General features: G+C 43.9%; 1 protein-coding gene across 1 annotated transcript in view; it reads left to right on the forward strand.

The window, feature by feature from the left end:
* LOC116352965 (calcium and integrin-binding family member 2) overlaps positions 1–23,045 on the forward strand; it is a 38,718-nt gene that overhangs the window by 1,163 nt on the left and 14,510 nt on the right. The window contains exons 2-4 of the mRNA XM_031812962.1: positions 219–253; positions 14,724–14,835; positions 21,722–21,869. Coding sequence (XP_031668822.1) covers positions 219–253; positions 14,724–14,835; positions 21,722–21,869 — 295 coding nt within the window. The remainder of the gene's footprint in view (positions 1–218; positions 254–14,723; positions 14,836–21,721; positions 21,870–23,045) is intronic.

A 23,045-nucleotide genomic window follows, 5' to 3' on the forward strand; every position in this document is an offset into this window, starting at 1 on the left:
CGTTTCATAATAACGCCACGTAAAACCTTTGATTTGTGGTAAACCCCATTGAGCGTGGAGTACCTCATCTAAACACTCCCAGGGTTTAGTGCCCAATGGTTGGCATCAAATGAGAGCTGCTGCCACACCGCCCAATCATTTAAACCTTCTATCTTTGTTCTGCTAGGCTAGTCTGTTCATTCCAACGGGATTTTTAACGTTCCTTTGTCTCTTTCCAGGACTGCACATTCTTCACGCGCAAAGAAATCCTACAGTAAGTTTATTTTCTACAGTACACGTGCTTTACCATCCGTATGTTAATTCAATGGATCGGAGACAGTTAATTGCACTTCCCTTTATTAATGAAACACGTGACGACTATGGACTGAGGCTGCAATCGCAATTTACCCCAGTGAGCACAAGACCGTTGAAAGATACGTACTGTCTCGTGCTCATAGGGATTATTGTCACACAGCACAGGAGGTTGGGGAGAAAACGGGCTTGTGGTAATAACTGGAGCGGAATCAGTGGAATGGTATCAAACACATGGTTTCCATGGTTTCCAGGTCTTTGATGCCATTCCATTCGCTTCATTCCGGCCCATATTATAGCAGTTTTCCCTCAGCAGTCTCTGTGTAACTAGTCCAGTACAGAATTTAGAATTCACAAACTAAGAATGGGTTAAAACACTTCCTCCATTGGAAACCAAGCCCAGCCAACAGCTGCAATCTTCATTAGTTTAACCAAGCCCAGCCAGCAGCTGCAATCTTCATTAGTTTAACCAAGCCCAGCCAGCAGCTGCAATCTTCATTAGTTTAACCAAGCCCAGCCAGCAGCTGCAACCTTCATTAGTTTAACCAAGCCCAGCCAGCAGCTGAAACCTTCATTAGTTTAACCAGGCCCAGCCAGCAGCTGCAACCTTCATTAGTTTAGCCAAGCCTAGCCAGCAGCTTCAACCTTCATTAGTTTAACCAAGCCCAGCCAGCAGCTGCAATCTTCATTAGTTTAACCAAGCCCAGCCAGCAGCTGCAACCTTCATTAGTTTAACCAAGCCCAGCCAGCAGCTGCAATCTTCATTAGTTTAACCAAGCCGAGCCAGCAGCTGCAATCTTCATGAGTTTAACCAAGCCCAGCCAGCAGCTGCAATCTTCATTAGTTTAACCAAGCCTAGCCAGCAGCTTCATGAGTTTAACCAAGCCGAGCCAGCAGCTGCAATCTTCATTAGTTTAACCAAGCCCAGCCAGCAGCTGCAATCTTCATTAGTTTAACCAAGCCCAGCCAGCAGCTGCAATCTTCATGAGTTTAACCAAAGCCCAGCCAGCAGCTGCAATCTTCATTAGTTTAACCAAGCCCAGCCAGCAGCTGCAATCTTCATTAGTTTAAGGTTAACATCTCACCTTTCTGGTAAAAACATTGCTGTTTTTAAGCTAGGTTCCTGCAATTCTACACATTTAGCCTTGGCTTTATGTCGTGTTCTGAAACCTGTGTCACACGGAGCAATTTGGACGCAATTTCTGTTGGCCCGATGCACGTTACAAGAGACGTCATCAACTTTTCTGAAACACAAACCTGTCGTACATCACATCATGTTTTCATAAAATATTTGTTCATCCAAATGTTTAGTAATTCGAACCACATCAATATAGACCGCTAGTTGTCTATGTTTTTGATGTGCTTGATACCATTGATGATGAGCTGAGTTTAGCTAGCTAGCTAGTGCAGTTCATGTTAAACCATTTACTGTTGAAGTTGGAAGTTTCCATACACTTTAGGTTGGAGTCATTAACTCGTTTTTCAACCACTCCACAAATATCTTGTTAACGAACTAGTTTTGGCAAGTCGGTTAGGACATCTACTTTGTGCATGACACAAGTCATTTTTCCAACAATTGTTTACAGAAAGATTATTTCACTTATAATTCACTGTATCACAATTCCAGTGGGTCAGAAGTTTACATACACTAAGTTGACTGTGCCTTTTAACAGCTTGGACAATTCCAGAAAATTACGTCATGGCTTTAGAAGCTTCTGATAGGCTAATTGACATCATTTGAGTCAATTGGAGGTGTACCTGTGGATGTGTTTCAAGGCCTACCTTCAAACTCAGTGCCTCTTTGCTTGATATCATGGGAAAATAAAAAGAAATCAGCCAAGACCTCAGAAAAAAAATTGTGGACCTCCACAAGTCAGGTTCATTCTTGGGAACAATTTCCAAACGCCTGAAGGTACCACGTTCATCTGTACAAACAATAGTACGCAAGTATAAACACCATGGGACAACACAGCCATCATACCGCTCAGGAAGGAGACGCGTACTGTCTCCTAGAGATGAACGTACTTCGGTGCGAAAAGTGCAAATCAATCCCAAAACAACAGCAAAGGACCTTGTGAAGATGCTGGAGGAAACAGGTACAAAAGTATCTATATCCACAGTAAAATTATTCCTATATGGATATAATCTGAAAGGCCGCTCAACAAGGAAGAAGCCTCTGCTCCAAAACCGCCATCAAAAAGACAGACTTCGGTCTGCAACTGCACGTGGGGACAAAGATCGTACTTTTTGGAGAAATGTCCACTGGTCTGATGAAACAAATAGGGAACTGTTTGGCCATAATGACCATCGTTATGTTTGGAGGAAAAAGGGGGATGCTTGCAAGTCGAAGAACACCATCCCAACCGTGAAGCACGGGGGTGGCAGCATCATGTTGTGGGGGTGCTTTGCTGCAGGAGGGACTGGTGCACTTCACAAAATGGATGGTATCATGAGGGGGGAAATTATGTGGATATATTGAAGCAACATCTCAAGACATCAGTTAAAGCTTGGTCGCAAATGGGTCTTCCAAATGGACAATGACCCCAAGCATACTTCCAAAGTTGTGGCAAAATGGCTTAAGGACAACAAAGTCAAGATATTGGAGTGGCCATCACAAAGGCTACCCGAAACGCTTGACATAACAATTTAAAGGCAATGCTACCAAATACTAATTGAGTGTATGTAATCTTCTGACTCACTGGGAATGTGATGAAAGAAATAAAAGCTGAAATAAATCATTCTCTCTGGGCGTGAGTTGGGGTGGGCAGTCTGTTTGTTTTTCTATGTTGGTTTTTGAGTTTGGCCTGGTATGGTTGTCAAATCAGAGGCAGGTGTCGTTAGTTGTCTCTGATTGAGAATCAAACTTAGGTAGCCTTTTCCCACCTGTGTTTTGTGGGTGTTTATTTTTCCGTTTCAGTGTTTGCACCATTCGGGACTCGGTTTTCATTTTGATTCTCTTGTTATTTTGTATTAATTAAATAAATCATTAAATCATTATGGATACATACCACGCTGCATTTTGGTCCGATCCTTGCTACTCCTCGTCAGAAGAAGAGGACGAGAATCGTTACAGAGATAGAAGCTGTTTTTCAGTCTCTCGGTTCCAGCTTTGATGCACCAAGGATTTTTAAACTGTATTTAATCTATTTTAGAATAAGGCTGTAAAGTAATTTTTTTTGGGGGGGGGGGGTCAAGGGGTCTGCTTTCCAAATGCAGCGTATATCATAGTTTTTGTAGTAAATCATTTCAGCTGGCACTACCCATTCTTCTCTAGTCTCCAGTCCACACTGCCTTGCCTGTGGGCTTTCAGCTAACTCCTAGTCTCCAGTCCACACTGCCTTGTCTGTGGGCTTTCAGGTAACTCCTAGTCTCCAGTCCACACTGCCTTGCCTGTGGGCTTTCAGCTAACTCCTAGTCTCCAGTCCACACTGCCTTGCCTGTGGGCTTTCAGCTAACTCCTAGTCTCCAGTCCACACTGCCTTGCCTGTGGGCTTTCAGCTAACTCCTAGTCTCCAGTCCACACTGCCTTGCCTGTGGGCTTTCAGCTAACTCCTAGTCTCCAGTCCACACTGCCTTGTCTGTGGGCTTTCAGCTAACTCCTAGTCTCCAGTCCACACTGCCTTGTATGTGGGCTTTCAGCTAACTCCTAGTCTCCAGGTCACACTGCCTTGCCTGTGGGCTTTCAGCTAACTCCTAGTCTCCAGGTCACACTGCCTTGCCTGTGGGCTTTCAGCTAACTCCTAGTCTCCAGGTCACACTGCCTTGCCTGTGGGCTTTCAGCTAACTCCTAGTCTCCAGTCCACACTGCGTTGCCTGTAACTTGGAGCGTCTCCAAAGACAGTTCATCTCTGTCTCTCTCTCTGTCTCTCTCCCTCCCTCTCTCCCTCTCTGTCTCCCTCCCTCTCCCGCTCTGTCTCCCTCCCTCTCGCCCGCCCTCTCTCCCTCTCGCCCGCCCTCTCCCTCCCTCCCTCCCTCCCTCCCTCCCTCCCTCCCTCCCTCCCTCCCTCCCTCCCTCCCTCCCTCCCTCCCTCCCTCCCTCCCTCCCTCCCTCCCTCTCTGTCTCCCTCCCTCTCTGTCTCCCTCCCTCTCTGTCTCCCTCCCTCTCTCCCTCTTTCCCTCTGTCTCCCTCCCTCTCTCCCTCTTTCCCTCTGTCTCCCGCCCACCCACCCACCCTCCCTCCCTCCCTCTTTCCCTCCCTCTTTCCCTCTGTCTCCCTCCCTCTCTCCCTCTTTCCCTCTGTCTCCCTCCCTCCCTCCCTCTTTCCCTCTGTCTCCCGCCCACCCACCCTCCCACCCTCCCTCTCTCCCTCCCTCTCTCTCCCCCTCCCTCCCTCCCTCTCTCTCCCCCTCCCTCCCTCCCTCCCTATCCCTTGTTCTCTCTTTTTTGCTGGCCTCAGTATTCTAAAGCAATGAAATTCCTGAAGGGTTGCTAGTGCCCTTCCAGAATGACTTATGGTAGGAAATCGCTCCCCGCTTACAATTAAAAACCTGTAGGAGCTTGTTTTTTTTGTGTGTTTGTTTTTTTAAACCCAATGGCCATTTGTTTTCTTGAAATATACTATAGGTCAGGGCCACTTCAATAATCCTCTGAAGTTGCAAAGCTGCATCGGCAACATTAAAATGACGTATTGGATGTAGATTCCTATTAACACACACTTACTGTCTTTTGATGCGTTGTAGATGACCAATGTGTAGTGTGGTGCAGGCCGTTTGCTGATAGCTGCAGACTCGTTCGCTATAATACTCTGTACTCTCTCCTTGTTAATCAGACTGATACATCTGTCTATAATACTCTGTACTCTCTCCTTGTTAATCAGACTGGTACATCTGTCTATAATACTCTGTACTCTCTCCTTGTTAATCAGACTGATACATCTGTCTATAATCCTCTGTACTCTCTCCTTGTTAATCAGACTGATACATCTGTCTATAATACTCTGTACTCTCTCCTTGTTAATCAGACTGGTACATCTGTCTATAATACTCTGTACTCTCTCCTTGTTAATCAGACTGGTACATCTGTCTATAATACTCTCCTTGTTAATCAGACTGATACATCTGTCTATAATACTCTGTACTCTCTCCTTGTTAATCAGACTGGTACATCTGTCTATAATACTCTGTACTCTCTCCTTGTTAATCAGACTGGTACATCTGTCTATAATACTCTGTACTCTCTCCTTGTTAATCAGACTGGTACATCTGTCTATAATACTCTGTACTCTCTCCTTGTTAATCAGACTGGTACATCTGTCTATAATACTCTGTACTCTCTCCTTGTTAATCAGACTGGTACATCTGTCTATAATACTCTGTACTCTCTCCTTGTTAATCAGACTGGTACATCTGTCTATAATACTCTGTACTCTCTCCTTGTTAATCAGACTGGTACATCTGTCTATAATACTCTGTACTCTCTCCTTGTTAATCAGACTGGTACATCTGTCTATAATACTCTGTACTCTCTCCTTGTTAATCAGACTGATACATCTGTCTATAATACTCTCCTTGTTAATCAGACTGATACATCTGTCTATAATACTCTCTCCTTGTTAATCAGACTGATACATCTGTCTATAATACTCTCTCCTTGTTAATCAGACTGATACATCTGTCTATAATACTCTGTACTCTCTCCTTGTTATTCAGACTGGTACATCTGTCTATAATACTCTGTACACCTTGTTAATCAGACTGATACATCTGTCTATAATACTCTGTACTCTCTCCTTGTTAATCAGACTGGTACATCTGTCTATAATACTCTGTACTCTCTCCTTGTTAATCAGACTGATACATCTGTCTATAATACTATCTCCTTGTTAATCAGACTGATACATCTTTCTATAATACTCTGTACTCTCTCCTTGTTAATCAGACTGATACATCTGTCTATAATACTATCTCCTTGTTAATCAGACTGATACATCTGTCTATAATACTCTGTACTCTCTCCTTGTTAATCAGACTGATACATCTGTCTAAAATACTCTGTACTCCTTGTTAATCAGACTGATACATCTGTCTATAATACTCTGTACTCTCATTCATCCTTTCAAGTTCATGAAGTGAGCATGATGTTCCTATCAAATAGTCAGTTGATTCCCTTTTAACCAGGCATCCCATAATAGGGGATTGTTTACTCTCAACAACACCCTCCTCCTTCCACTGATTCTGATTTCTGGCTCTGATAACACACCTCTCGGTTCTGCTATGGTGGACCCTTCCAGGATTTATGGAGTCGACTTTTTGATTCTTGGTGGTTAAGGTGTGGAGTAATCTCAACATTTTTTTTGTTGACTCCACACCTCTCGGTTCTGCTTCTCGCCTCATGGTGCTTTAAGTAACTGAATTTGAATGTGTGTTCCAACTAAGGTATCAAGTAAACAGTAGAGATGACCTATCCGTGAGTCAATTCAATTCCCTCCATGTGTCCCATAATAGTTCATCTAATTTAAAACAACCTCCACCTTGATTCCACTTTCTCCATGATCTGATTTCCCGGTGTGATAACAGTTGGTGCCCCTCGGTTCCTCTGGACGTTGTTGTTCTTTAAACTGAGAGCCACTTCCTGTTGTTTATACCAGGACAGGATGTACCTTACCTCAACATCCTGTCTGTTATACCAGGACAGGATGTACCTCACCTCAACATCCTGTCTGTTATACCAGGACAGGATGTACCTCACCTCAACATCCTTTCTGTTATACCAGGATATGATGTACCTCACCTCAACATCCTGTCTTTTATACCAGGACAGGATGTACCTCACCTCAACTTCCTTTCTGTTATACCAGGACAGGATGTACCTCACCTCAACATCCTGTCTGTTATACCAGGACAGGATGTACTTCACCTCAACATCCTGTCTGTTATACCAGGACAGGACGTACCTCACCTCAACATCCTGTCTGTTATACCAGGACAGGATGTACCTCACCTCAACATCCTGTCTGTTATACCAGGACAGGATGTACCTCACCTCCACATCCTGTCTGTTATACCAGGACAGGATGTACCTCACCTTAACTTCCTTTCTGTTATACCAGGATATGATGTACCTCACCTCAACATCCTGTCTTTTATACCAGGACAGGATGTACCTCACCTCAACTTCCTTTCTGTTATACCAGGACAGGATGTACCTCACCTCAACATCCTGTCTGTTATACCAGGACAGGATGTACTTCACCTCAACATCCTGTCTGTTATACCAGGACAGGACATACCTCACCTCAACATCCTGTCTGTTATACCAGGACATGATGTACCTCACCTCAACATAGTTCATTCAGACCAGAGAGGTTCTACTGAGCCTGGTTTTCAGAGGTATGACGCACACACTGTCTCCAAGATGGATGGCTGCAATCGCCAGCGATGTGCCACAAATGACCCAATAAAACGGCAGCACACCAAGCTGTAGTGTGAATCATGAGGAGAGGAGGGGCACCTGGCCACCCGGCTGCTAAGCAATATATGGATGGGATTTACTAAGTCATTAGTAGTGGGGCTAGCTCTCTCTCTCTCTCTCTCTCTCTCTGTCTCTCTCTGTCTCTCTCTCTCTCACTGTCTCTCTCCCTCCTCTCTCTCACTGTCTCTCTCTCTCACTCCCATTCTGTCTCTCTCCCTCTCTCTATCTGTTTCTCACTGTCTCTCTCTCTCTCTCCTCTCTCTCCTCTCTCTCTTCTCTCTCTCTCTCTTCTCTCTCTCTCTCTCCTCTCTCTTCTCTCTCTCTCCTCTCTCTTCTCTCTCTCTCCTCTCTCTTCTCTCTCTCTCTCTCTCTCTCTCTCTCTTCTCTCTCTTCTCTCTCTCCTCTCTCTTCTCTCTCTTCACTCTCTTCTCTCTCTCCTCTCTCTTCTCTCTCTCCTCTCTCTCTCTCCTCTCTCTTCTCTCTCCTCTCTCTCCTCTCTCTTCTCTCTCTCTGCAGGCTGGCTGTGTGGGGTAATGGTGTTAGAGCTATAAAGGGAGGTTTTATTTGTGAGCTGATGGATTTGTTATAAGGATCCGTTTCAGTAATGTTGGTAATCAAAGGCACAAAGTCATGATGAGATGACATAGGGTGACAGTGGAGGAGGAGTTCCAGACTCCAGGGCCGGCGCCACAACCAATCAGTTGGACGGGGCATTTCATTTCCATGGGGAAGGGGGGGGGTCACGTGACCTCCTATGTGCGTGCAACATTTTCTATGGGTTTTATATTAACTGACATGTCATTTTACTCTAAAAATCCCTTTTAATGTTGAATGAACACAACCAGTCATGATGTTTTGATCTGATTTGTCAGACAAATCACTTTAAAAATAAAATTAAAAGCGCGTTGCGAGGGAAGGCAGGTGATACGTGAGTCCAGGTGAGTCCAATAACGCTGAAGTGCGTTACGAGGGAAGGCAGGTGATAGGTGAGTCCAGGTGAGTCCAATAACGCTGAAGTGCGTTACGAGGGAAGGCAGGTGATAAGTGAGTCCAGGTGAGTCCAATAACGCTGAAGCGCGTTACGAGGGAAGGCAGGTGATAAGTGAGTCCAGGTGAGTCCAATAACGCTGAAGCACGTGACGAGGGATGGCAGGTGTGCGTGATGGATGGCAGGAGTGCGTGTTGGATGGCAGGAGTGCGTGATGGATGGCAGGTGTGCGAGATGGATGGCAGGAGGGTGATGGATGGCAGGAGTGCATGATGGATGGCATGTGTGTGTGATGGATGGCAGGAGTGCGTGATTGATCTCAGGAGTGCGTGATGGATGGCAGGAGTGCGTGATGGATATCCAGGAGTGTGTGATGGATATCCAGGAGTGCATGATGGATGGCAGGTGTGCGTGATGGATGGCAGGAGTGCGTGATTGATATCCAGGTGTGCGTGATGGATATCCAGGTGTGCGTGATGGATATCCAGGTGTGCGTGATGGATATCCAGGTGTGCGTGATGGATATCCAGGTGTGCGTGATGGATATCCAGGTGTGCGGGATGGATATCCAGGTGTGCGTGATGGATGGCAGGAGTGCGTGATGGATGGCAGGTGTGCGTGATGGATGGCAGGAGTGCGTGATGGATGGCAGGTGTGCGTGATTGATGGCAGGAGTGCGTGATGGATGGCAGGAGTGCGTGATGGATATCCAGGAGTGCGTGATGGATATCCAGGAGTGCGTGATGGATGGCAGGTGTGCGTGATGGATGGCAGGAGTGCGTGATGGATATCCAGGTGTGCGTGATGGATGGCAGGAGTGCGTGATGGATATCCAGGTGTGCGTGATGGATATCCAGGTGTGCGTGATGGATATCCAGGTGTGCGTGATGGATATCCAGGTGTGCGTGATGGATGGCAGGTGTGCGTGATGGATATCCAGGTGTGCGTGATGGATATCCAGGTGTGCGTGATGGATGGCAGGAGTGCGTGATGGATGGCAGGTGTGCGTGATGGATAGCAGGAGTGCGTGATGGATGGCAGGAGTGCGTGATGCAGGGCAACCTGGCGACATCAAACGCCAGGGGGAGGGAAGAGCGGGAGCAGATGAGCTGAGGGATATAATTATGTGGTGAGGAGAGAGGGAGGGAGGGAGGGGAGGAGGGAGGCAGGGGGAGGGAAGAGCCTTCCTTCAATTCGCAGGTGGCTGAAACTATCTCACCAGGAGAAACCATCCGAGCGAGTGAAACAGCGCCCCCTCTGTCTTACTATGTGTAGCCCATGTATTTGATGCTGTCTGGCCAAAAAGAGTATGACATGCAAGACAGCATCATATTATGAGAACATGGACTACATATTCTGAGAGAGAGAGATGCTGTTTCACTGTCTAGACAGCATCAGATACATGGTCTACACATACTGAGACGGAGAGGTGCTGTTTCACTGGCCAGACAGCATCAGATACATGGTCTACACATACTGAGACAGAGAGGTGCTGTTTCACTGGCCAGACAGCATCAGATACATGGTCTACACATACTGAGACAGAGAGGTGCTGTTTCACTGTCCAGACAGCATCAGATACATGGTCTACACATACTGAGACGGAGAGGTGCTGTTTCACTGGCCAGACAGCATCAGATACATGGTCTACACATACTGAGACAGAGAGGTGCTGTTTCACTGGCCAGACAGCATCAGATACATGGTCTACACATACTGAGACAGAGAGGTGCTGTTTCACTGTCCAGACAGCATCAGATACATGGTCTACACATACTGAGACAGAGAGATGCTGTTTCACTGTCCAGACAGCATCAAATACATGGTCTACACATACTGAGACAGAGAGGTGCTGTTTCACTGTCCGGACAGCATCAGATACATGGTCTACACATACTGAGACAGAGAGGTGCTGTTTCACTGGCCAGACAGCATCAGATACATGGTCTACACATACTGAGACAGAGAGATGCTGTTTCACTGTCCAGACAGCATCAGATACATGGTCTACACATACTGAGACAGAGAGGTGCTGTTTCACTGTCCAGACAGCATCAGATACATGGTCTACACATACTGAGACAGAGAGATGCTGTTTCACTGTCCAGACAGCATCAGATACATGGTCTACACATACTGAGACAGAGAGGTGCTGTTTCACTGGCCAGACAGCATCAGATACATGGTCTACACATACTGAGACAGAGAGATGCTGTTTCACTGTCCAGACAGCATCAGATACATGGTCTACACATACTGAGACAGAGAGATGCTGTTTCACTGTCCAGACAGCATCAGATACATGGTCTACACATACTGAGACAGAGAGGTGCTGTTTCACTGTCCAGACAGCATCAGATACATGGTCTACACATACTGAGACAGAGAGGTGCTGTTTCACTGTCCAGACAGCATCAGATACATGGTCTACACATACTGAGACAGAGAGATGCTGTTTCAGTAACTCGGATGATTTATCTGTGATTGATGCGTCTTTCTGTCGGTGCTCTTCTGTCCAAAAAAAGTATAAATATTTTATTTGGACGGGCCTGGCCCCATAAGGCCCGGACATACTGTCGACCCTGGTGTCTGTGTGTGTGTGTGTCTGTGCGTGCGTGTGTTTGTGTGTGTCTGTGTGCGTGCGTGTGTGTATGTGTCTGTGTGCGTGCGTGTGTGTGTGTGCGTGTGTGTGTGTGTGTGTTCGTGTGTGTGTGCTTTTCTCTCGCTGTGTCCTTCCTTGCCTTTTAAAACGTTGTCAGTGGATACTGTTCACAGACGGATCATCAGGTCATTTATCACCGGAGAGTTAGTCGTTATTAACCGTTATTTATTTCACTGTGTGACCTCATGTTATTACAAGATAGCCAGCATCAATAATGGAACATTTTTCCCAAGAGCACTTTCTGCCGTTGGGAGCAGACAACCCAGTGACATACCACACCGATGTCCCAATAGACCCGTCGTCCATCTGTAAATGTCTTTCATGTCTACGTCCCAAATGAATCCCTATTCACTGTTAGCGCCAGAGCCCCTGTCTCTATTTGGGATGCACACAATGGAAATGGCCTGGTCTATATACACCGAGGGTGCAAAACATTAGGAACACCTGCGGTTTCTATTAGCAAAACATTAGGAACACCTGCTGTTTCTATTAGCAAAACATTAGGAACACCTGCTGTTTCTATCAACAAAACATTAGGAACTCCTGCTGTTTCTATCAGCAAAACATTAGGAACACCTGCTGTTTCTATCAACAAAACATTAGGAACACCTGCTGTTTCTATCAGTAAAACATTAGGAACACCTGCTGTTTCTATTAACAAAACATTAGGAACACCTGCTGTTTCTATCAGAAAAACATTAGGAACACCTGCTGTTTCTATCAGAAAAACATTAGGAACACCTGCTGTTTCTATCTGAAAAACATTAGGAACACCTGCTGTTTCTATCAGCAAAAACATTAGGAACACCTGCTGTTTCTATTAACAAAACATTAGGAACACCTGCTGTTTCTATCACACAGTGTGTGTGTATATATATATGCTCTCTAAAGGACGTGGTTCACGTATTTCCCTCCATCTGCCATGAAAATTGATTATTATCACACTCGCTCTTTTGTTTTGTTTCAACCCTGTGTCTTGTTTACGTGTTTGTGAGGTCTTCGTCCCCATGCCTTTACGCGGCACGTTGTAATCAGGGTCGATAAAAAACCCTATTAGGCATTCCTGCGCCTGTCTCCCGATCCCTTTATACCGACGTGACAGGATGAATCACTTAATGTCCATAAAAAACACTATTACGCATTCCTGCGCCTGTCTCCCGATCCCTTTATACCGATGTGACAGGATGAATCACTTAATGTCCAAAAAATGACGTATGTTTCAAATGTTGCTGTACAGCCCCTTTAAATGACAGTTGTTTTTTTTTACCACATAAATATGACAATTAATATTTACTTCAAAAATGTTTAAAAACGATATTTCAATCGACTTGTGGTTAATCAGCTTTTTACTACTGATGTAGATTGTACTTGGAAAAAAGCTGTACATTATTTGAGGGATGATATATATTTTAGTTTTTTCAGAACATGCAAATGAAATATATTACTAAAATAGGTCGTTCTTTAACATGATTAACTAATGAGGTTTTTTACACTAATGAAGTGTACAATGCATTCAGGAAGGTATTCTGACCCTTTTACTTATTCCACAATTTGTTTACGTTACAGCCTTATTCTTAAAAGGATACACCCCCCCCCCCCCCCCCCCCAACCCCATCAATCTACACACAATATACCCAATCAAGCTGTAGAAACATCTCAAGGATGATCAAGGTAAACCAGATGCATCTGAGCTCAATTTCGAATCTCGTAATAGCAAAGTGTCTGAATACTTATGTAAATAAGGTATTTTTGTATTTTTTAATTTAGACATTTGCAAGAAATTCAAAAACAAAAACAGTTTTCACTAAATTAAGGTTAAATAGAAAATATATAAATAAAAACTACACACAATAATAATGACAGGATCTTATTTACATTTTACCTTTATATAACTAGTCAGTTAAGAACACATTCTTATTTGCAATGACGGCCTACACCGGGCCAAACCCTAACCCAGATGACGCTGGGCCAATTATGCGCCGCCCTATGGGACTCCCAATCACGGCCGGTTGTGAAACAGCCTGGAATCAAACCAGGGTCTGTAGTGACGACCCTAGCACTGAGATGCAGTACCTTAAACCGATGCACCACTCGGGAGGATTATTAGGAGTATTTAAATAGATATATATATTTTAGAATAAGTCTGTAACGTAACAAAATGTGGAAAAAGTCAAGGGGTCTGAATACTTCATGAATACTTTATGAATACCTTCTAAATACTTTGTGAATACTTCATGAATACTTTATGAATACCTTCTAAATACTTTGTGAATACTTCATGAATACTTTATGAATACCTTCTAAATACTTTGTGAATACTTCATGAATACTTTATGAATACCTTCTAAATACTTTGAATACTTCATGAATACTTTATGAATACCTCCTGAATACTTTATGAATACTTTGTATACTTTGAATACTTTGTGAATACTTTATGAATACTTTGAATACTTTGTGAATACTTTATGAATACTTTGAATACTTTGTGAATACTTTGAATACTTTATGAATACCTTCTAAATACTTTGTGAATAGTTCATGAATACCTTCTAAATACTTTGAATACTTTGTGAATACTTTGTGAATACCTTCTAAATACTTTGAATACTTTGTGAATACTTTCTAAATACTTTGAATACTTTGTGAATACTTTCTAAATACTTTGAATACTTTGTGAATACCTTCTAAATACTTTGTGAATACCTTCTAAATACTTTGTGAATACCTTCTAAATACTTTGTGAATACTTTGTGAATACCTTCTAAATACTTTGTGAATACTTTGTGAATACTTTATGTTTTGCTATGATTGTTGTTTTTCCCAATAGTTTCTTCTCTGGGTTGAAATGACCCCCAGTTGGTAATATGTCAAATATGTTGTTAGTATGAAAGGGGTTTAAACATCCCAGCTCCATGACAGTACAAGGTGCTTACCTCAGAGAATCAAAGAAAATTGGCTCCAAAAAATGTAAGTTTGTCAAGATGTTTTCAGACCTTAAAATGTGGATATGTGTCAGGAATGTGTGAGAAAAGCCCACGTCCCAGTCCATCTGTTGTGTAGATACATTTCGTGTTTCAATCTAAAATGAATGGAAAAGATAAGCACCGTATACTGTATGCGAATATATTTATGACTGAGTGAGTCGACTGTACTGACGCTAGACCTCTAACATACGATGTCCATAATGGCTCTTCATTTCTCTTGGCCTGGTCCCAGATCTGTTTTTGTGCTCGTACAGCTAACTCTTACAGCACAAACAGATCTTGGACCAGGTTAAACCCCTCCTTGTCTTGTAAAACAAAAGAGCCCAAAACCCATAGGGTTATGTGTGTGGATGTTTCCTGACCTTCTCCTGCCTCTGTGTCCTAGGTTACATGGGAGATTCCACGAGCTGGCTCCTCACCTAGTACCACTGGACTACACCAACCAGCCTGACATCAGACTCCCCCTGGCGCTCATCGTCAGCATGCCAGAACTAAAGGTATCTGGTTCTGATGTTCTGGGGGGGGGGGGGGGGGGGTTGTTGTTGTTGTTATTGATACTCGCTTGGTGTTAATGTCAGTTAAGTGTAAATATTTAACTTCTTAATAAATTGAGCTTTAAAGTTCAAACTTAAATGATCTGTTCTTCATAGTTTTCTAACCGGCTGCGAAGATATTTAATACACACCACCTGTATGTGTTATGAGCTGGTAAATCTCATGTAGAACTCATCTCTTTAGTCCTCTGTTCAATGTTATTGTAAGACATTAAGCTTATAAGTGTAACTTGTTCTAGCCAACCCTACAGTGAGGTGATATGGGCCAGTAGATAGTTGCTTGGTAACAGGGAGGTGATATGGGCCAGTAGATAGTTGCTTGGTAACGGGGAGGTGATATGGGCCAGTAGATAGTTGCTTGGTAACAGGGAGGTGATATGGGCCAGTAGATAGTTGCTTGGTAACAGGGAGGTGATATGGGCCAGTAGATAGTTGCTTGGTAACAGGGAGGTGATATGGGCCAGTAGATAGTTGCTTGGTAACAGGGAGGTGATATGGGCCAGTAGATAGTTGCTTGGTAACAGGGAGGGAATATGGAGCAGTAGATAATTGCTTGGTAACAGGGAGGTAATATGGAGCAGTAGATAGTTGCTTGGTAACAGGGAGGTAATATGGAGCAGTAGATAGTTGCTTGGTAACAGTGAGGATTCATGTGATCGTTACTACTGATGTGTTAAGCCTGTTTCCTGGTGAGCAGCATTCCATTCACCTTCTGCTGACTCAACCTCGATTGTGATTAGTCAGCCTCAATATGTCTCCATCCCCTCCATCCCTCCATCCCTCCATCCCTCCCTCCAGCTAGCCCAGCAGTGCACAGCCCAGTCACCAGAGCCCACACAGACAGACAGGGTCATTTAAACAGAGGAGCGAGAGAACAGGGACTCAGTCTGTGGTGATATTGTTGAGTCATCATGTCTCTTATTTTTCTTGCGTTGCCCGATCGGTCGTTTGAGATCTTCTTTTAATAAATCATGATCCGTAATCACGCAGTGCTCAGTAAACATACTGTAGAACATTGGTTGAGCTACCATTGCAGCACACTGTTGGGAGCATAAGTCAGTCTCTATATAACAAATGTTGTATGGCTTTTCCAAGACAGATAACATCAGAGCCTAGCGAACCACTTATAACAGAACCAACGACACCAGTCTATTCCACTTACAACAGACCCAACAACACCAGTCTATTCCACTTACAACAGACCCAACAACACCAGTCTATTCCACTTACAACAGACCCAACAACACCAGTCCATTCCACTTACAACAGACCCAACAACACCAGTCTATTCCACTTACAACAGACCCAACAACACCAGTCCATTCCACTTACAACAGACCCAACAACACCAGTCCATTCCACTTACAACAGACCCAACAACACCAGTCTATTCACTTACAACAGACCCAACAACACCAGTCCATTCCACTTACAACAGACCCAACAACACCAGTCCATTCCACTTACAACAGACCCAACAACACCAGTCCATTCCACTTACAACAGACCCAACAACACCAGTCCATTCCACTTATACAACAGACCCAACAACACCAGTCCATTCCACTTACAACAGACCCAACAACACCAGTCCATTCCACTTACAACAGACCATACAACACCAGTATATTCCACTTACAACAGACCCAACAGACCCAACAGACCCAACATTCCACTTACAACAGACCCAACGGACCCAAAAAACCCAAGTCCATTCCACTTACAACAGACCCAACAACACCAGTCCATTCCACTTACAACAGACCATACAACACCAGTCCATTCCACTTATAACAGACCCAACAACACCAGTCCATTCCACTTACAACAGACCATACAACACCAGTATATTCCACTTACAACAGACCCAACAGACCCAACAGACCCAACATTCCACTTACAACAGACCCAACAGACCCAACAACACCAGTCCATTCCACTTACAACAGACCCAACAACACCAGTCCATTCCACTTACAACAGACCCAACAACACCAGTCCATTCCACTTACAACAGACCCAACAACACCAGTCCATTCCACTTATAACAGACCCAACAACACCAGTCCATTCCACTTACAACAGACCCAACAACACCAGTCCATTCCACTTACAACAGACCCAACAACACCAGTCCATTCCACTTACAACAGACCCAACAACACCGGTCCATTCCACTTACAACAGACCCAACAACACCAGTCCATTCCACTTACAACAGACCCAACAACACCAGTCCATTCCACTTACAACAGACCCAACAACACCAGTCCATTCCACTTACAACAGACCATACAACACCAGTCCATTCCACTTACAACAGACCCAACAACACCAGTCCATTCCACTTACAACAGACCCAACAACACCAGTCCATTCCACTTACAACAGACCCAACAACACCAGTCCATTCCACTTACAACAGACCCAACAACACCAGTCCATTCCACTTACAACAGACCCAACAACACCAGTCCAGATGTGTCCCCTTGGGGGCATGGCCTATAACTAAAAAAGAACACGTTATTCAAATGTAAGTACACGTCTCTAGTCAATGTCTCTACACCAAATCAAACCTAATTGGAACTGAGTTATCTCCAAAGTAAGAGGTCAAGGTCTGATTGGTCCCCGTGCCCATACCGGTGGCCATCTTAGGTCGTACCGGTATATCGCTCATGTCTCAGCCTCTGAGTATCACAGAAACACAACGCTTTGAGTTAATAGCAGACTAATGTTGTTAACATTTGGCGATGGGTGAAATCCATCAGAATCTCAACAGAAACACAAATGTCTATTTTGAAACATCAATTTTGACTATAAATCTGTGAGCAGTTAAAAAATATATGCTTAATTTGGGAGATTTGTCATTTACCAATTTGGGTTGTAAAATGACGCCAGTTGGTGCTTTTGGGGTTAAAAATGCTTTTAAGATGATTGAGGGCAATTCCACGGTAACAGAATGGTGCTGAGACCCAATGGAATTCCACGGTAACAGAATGGTGCTGAGACCCAATGTAATTCCACGGTAACAGAATGGTGCTGAGACCCAATGTAATTCCACGGTAACAGAATGGTGCTGAGACCCAATGTAATTCCACGGTAACAGAATGGTGCTGAGACCCAATGTATGTCAAACTTAAAAACAATGATTGTAAAGTTAAACAAACCATACAGCTTTATGCACACTTTAAACCATAGAAAATATGACAAATAAAACACCTTTACTTGAACAGTGCAGATGCAAAGTTTGGTAACAGAATGACGGTTTGTGCTGTTGGTGCCGTAATTCTGTTACCAAACTTGGCATCTGCCGTGTGTGATGTCTGGGGCTGTTGTGTCACCTACTGACCTCGTGGAGATCTGTTATAGTGGGACAATCAAGTAGATCAATCAATCAAATGTATGTATAAAGCCCTTCTTACATCAGCTGATATCTCAAAGTGCTGCACAGAAACCCAGCCTAAAACCCCAAACAGCAAGGAATGCAGGTGTAGAAGCACGGTGGCTAGGAAAAACTCCCTAGAAAGGCAGGAACCTAGGAAGAAACCTAGAGAGGAACCAGGCCATGAGGGGTGGCCAGTCCTCTCCTGGCTGTGCCGGGTGGAGATTATAACCGAACATGGCCAAGATGTTCAAATGTTCATAGATGACCAGCAGGGTCAAATAATAATAATCACAGTGGCTGTTGGGGGTGCAACATGTCAGCACCTCAGGAGTAAATGTCATTTGGCTTTTCATTGCCAATCATTGAGAGTATCTCTGCCGCTCCTGCTGTCTCTAGAAAACAGCAGGTCTGGGACAGGTAGCACGCCCGGTGAACAGGTCAGGGTTCCATAGCTGCAGGCAGAACAGTTGAAACTGGAGCAGCAGCACGGCCAGGTGGACTGGGGACAGCAAGGAGTCATCAGGCTAGGTAGTCCTGAGGCATGGTCCTAGGGCTCAGGTCCTCTGAGAGAGAGAAAGAAAGAGAGAAAGAGAGAGAAAAAGAGAGAGAGAATTAGAGAGAGCATACTTAAATTCACACAGGACTCCGGATAAGACAGGAGAAATACTCCACATATACAGACTGACCCTAGCCCCCCGACACATAAACTACTGCAGCATAAATACTGGAGGTGATAGGAGGGGTCGGGAGTCACTGTGGCCCCATCCGACGATACCCCCGAACAGGGCCAAACGGGCAGGATATAACCCCACCCGCTTTGCCAAAGCACAACCCCCACACCACTAGAGGGATTTCTTCAACCACCAACTTACCATCCTGAGACAAGGCTGAGTATAGCCCACAAAGATCTCCGCCACGGCACAACCCAAGGGGGGGCTCCAACCCGGACAGGAAGATCACGTCAGTGACTCAAGTGACGCACCACTCCTAGGGACAGCATGGAAGAGCACCAGTAAGCCAGTGACTCAGAGAGGGGAACTGACCAGGCAGAGACAGCAAGGGCGGTTCGTTGCTCCAGTGCCTTTCCATTCACCTTCACACTCCTGGGCCAGACTACACTCAATCATTGGACCTACTGAAGAGATGAGTCTTCAATAAAGACTCAAAGGTCGAGACCGAGTTTGCATCTCTCACGTGGATAGGCAGACCATTCCATAAAAATGGAGATCTATAGGAGAAAGCCCTGCCTCCAGCTGTTTGCTTAGAAATTCTAGGGACAGTAAGAAGGCCTGCGTCTTGTGACCGTAGCGTACGTGTAGATATCTATGGCAGGACCAAATCGGAAAGATAGGTAAGAGCAAGCCCATGTAATGCTTTGTAGGTTAGCAGTAAAACCTTGAAATCAGCCCTTGCCTTAACAGGAAGCCAGTGTCGAGAGGCTAGCACTGGAGTAATATGATCACATTTTTTGGTTCTAGTCAAGATTCTAGCAGCCGTGTTTAGCACCAACTGAAGTTTATTTAGTGCTTTATCCGGGTAGCCGGAAAGTAGAGGATTGTAGTAGTCTAACCTGGAAGTGACAAAAGCATGGATTAATTTTTCTGCCACATTTTTGGACCGAAAGTTTCCGATTTTTCCAATGTTACGTAGATGGAAATAAGCTGTCCTTGAAACAGTCTTGATATGTTCGTCAAAAGAGAGATCAAGGTCCAGAGTATTTATTTGAGACGACTGTACATCCATCAAGATTAATTGTCAGATCCATCAGAAGATCTTTTTGTTTCTTGGGACCTAGAACAAGCATCTCTGTTTTGTCCGAGTTTAAAAATAGAACATTTGCAGCCACCCACTTCCTTATGTCTGAAACACATGCTTCCAGGGAGGGCAATTTTGGGGCTTCACCATGTTTCATTGAAATGTACAGCTGTGTGTCATCCGCATAGCAGTGAAAGTTAACATTATGTTTCCGAATGACATCACCGAGAGGTAAAATATATAGTGAAAACAATAGTGGTCCTAAAACGGAGCCTTGAGGAACACCGAAATGTACAGTTCATTTGTCAGAGGACAAACCATCCACAGAGACAAACTGATATCTTTCCAACAGATAAGATCTAAACCAGGCCAGAACTCTAAACCAGGCCAGTCTGTGTAGACCTATTAGGGTTTCCAATCTCTCCAAAAGTATGTGGTGATCGATGGTGTCAAAAGCAGCACTAAGGTCTAGGAGCACGAGGACAGATGCAGAGTCTCGGTCTGACGCCATTAAAAGGTAATTTACCACCTTCACAAGTGCAGTCTCAGTGCTATGATGGGGTCTAAAACCAGACTGAAGCGTTTTGTATACATTGTTTGTCTTCAGGACAGGAGTGAGTTGCTGTGCAACAGCTTTTTCTAACTTTTTTGAGAGGAATGGAAGATTCGATATAGGCCAATAGTTTTTTTCAAGAGAGGCTTTATTACTTCCACTTTTAGTGAGTTTGGTACAGACCCGGTGGATAGAGAGCCGTTTATTATGTTCCACATAAGACACAGTAGAAGGGGACGCAGGACTTTACTCTGCATCTATTTACATCACCGTCATGGTTGAGACTCCATATTCCTCTTAGTAGTACCTGTAGCATGATGTACTACAATACCCATAATGCCCTGTATAAGGTACTGACTCACTCATGATGTACTACAACACGCATATTGCCCTGTATACAGTACTGACTCACTCATGATCTACTACAACACCCATAATGCCCTGTATACAGTACTGACTCACTCATGATGTACTACAACATGTATAATGCCCTGTATACAGTACTGACTCACTCATGATGTACTACAATACCCATAATGCTCTGTATACAGTACTGACTCACTCATGATCTACTACAATACCCATAATGCCCTGTATACAGTACTGACTCATTCATGATGTACTACAATACCCATAATGCTCTGTATACAGTACTGACTCACTCATGATCTACTACAATACCCATAATGCCCTGTATACAGAACTGACTCACTCTTGATCTACTACAATACCCATAATGCCCTGTATACAGTACTGACTCACTCATGATCTACTACAATACCCATAATGCTCTGTATACAGAACTGACTCACTCATGATGTACTACAATACCCATAATGCTCTGTATACAGTACTGACTCACTCATGATCTACTACAATACCCATAATGCCCTGTATACAGAACTGACTCACTCTTGATCTACTACAATACCCATAATGCCCTGTATACAGAACTGACTCACTCTTGATCTACTACAATACCCATAATGCCCTGTATACAGAACTGACTCACTCTTGATCTACTGCAATACCCATAATGCCCTGTATACAGAACTGACTCACTCATGATCTACTACAATACCCATAATGCCCTGTATACAGTACTGATTGTTCCTGTCCCTCTGCTCCTTCTTACAGGAGAACCCGTTCAGAAACCGCATCGTGGAAGTCTTCTCTGAGGACGGACAAGGCAACTTGAGCTTCAATGACTTTGTAGACATGTTCTCTGCTCTCTGCGAAACGGCTCCACGAGAACTGAAGACCATATATGCTTTTAAAATCTATGGTTAGTACTGGTTAGTACTGGTTAGTACTGAGTAGACTAGTATGTCTCCTATGGTTAGTACTGGTTAGTACTGGTTAGTACTGTGTAGACTAGTATGTGTCCTATGGTTAGTACTGGTTAGTACTGAGTAGACTAGTATGTCTCCTATGGTTAGTACTGGTTAGTACTGAGTAGACTAGTATGTCTCTTATGGTTAGTACTGGTTAGTACTGGTTAGTACTGAGTAGACTAGTATGTCTCTTATGGTTAGTACTGGTTAGTACTGAGTAGACTAGTATGTCTCCTATGGTTAGTACTGGTTAGTACTGTGTAGACTAGTATGTCTCTTATGGTTAGTACTGGTTAGTACTGGTTAGTACTGTGTAGACTAGTATGTCTCCTATGGTTAGTACTGGTTAGTACTGGTTAGTACTGAGTAGACTAGTATGTCTCCTATGGTTAGTACTGGTTAGTACTGTGTAGACTAGTATGTCTCCTATGGTTAGTACTGGTTAGTGCTGTGTAGACTAGTATGTATCCTATGGTTAGTACTGAGTAGACTAGTATGTCTCCTATGGTTAGTACTGGTTAGTACTATGTAGACTAGTATGTGTCCTATGGTTAGCACTGGTTAGTACTGAGTAGACTAGTATGTCTCCTATGGTTAGTACTGGTTACTACTGTGTAGACTAGTATGTCTCCTATGGTTAGTACTGGTTAGTGCTATGTAGACTAGTATGTATCCTATGGTTAGTACTGAGTAGACTAGTATGTATCCTATGGTTAGTACTGGTTAGTACTGAGTAGACTAGTATGTCTCCTATGGTTAGTACTGTGTAGACTAGTATGTGTCCTATGGTTAGCACTGGTTAGTACTGTGTAGACTAGTATGTGTCCTATGGTTAGCACTGGTTAGTACTGAGTAGACTAGTATGTCTCCTATGGTTAGCACTGGTTAGTACTGAGTAGACTAGTATGTCTCCTATGGTTAGTACTGGTTAGTACTGAGTATACTAGTATGTCTCCTATGGAGTCACTTATGAGAGTGTGTTTATTCTGTCTGTCTGTCTTTAGGTCTGTCTGTCTGAGTGTCTGTATGTGTGTCTGTCTGTCTGATGACAACTAGGACTCTGACTCATACTTACTCTGTTTTATCTTGCTTACTGAGTTACTAAGTTAGTTATTTAGTAACTTATT

This window comes from Oncorhynchus kisutch, unplaced genomic scaffold, assembly GCF_002021735.2.
Source record: "Oncorhynchus kisutch isolate 150728-3 unplaced genomic scaffold, Okis_V2 Okis03b-Okis08b_hom, whole genome shotgun sequence".
NCBI classification, from domain to species: domain Eukaryota; kingdom Metazoa; phylum Chordata; class Actinopteri; order Salmoniformes; family Salmonidae; genus Oncorhynchus; species Oncorhynchus kisutch.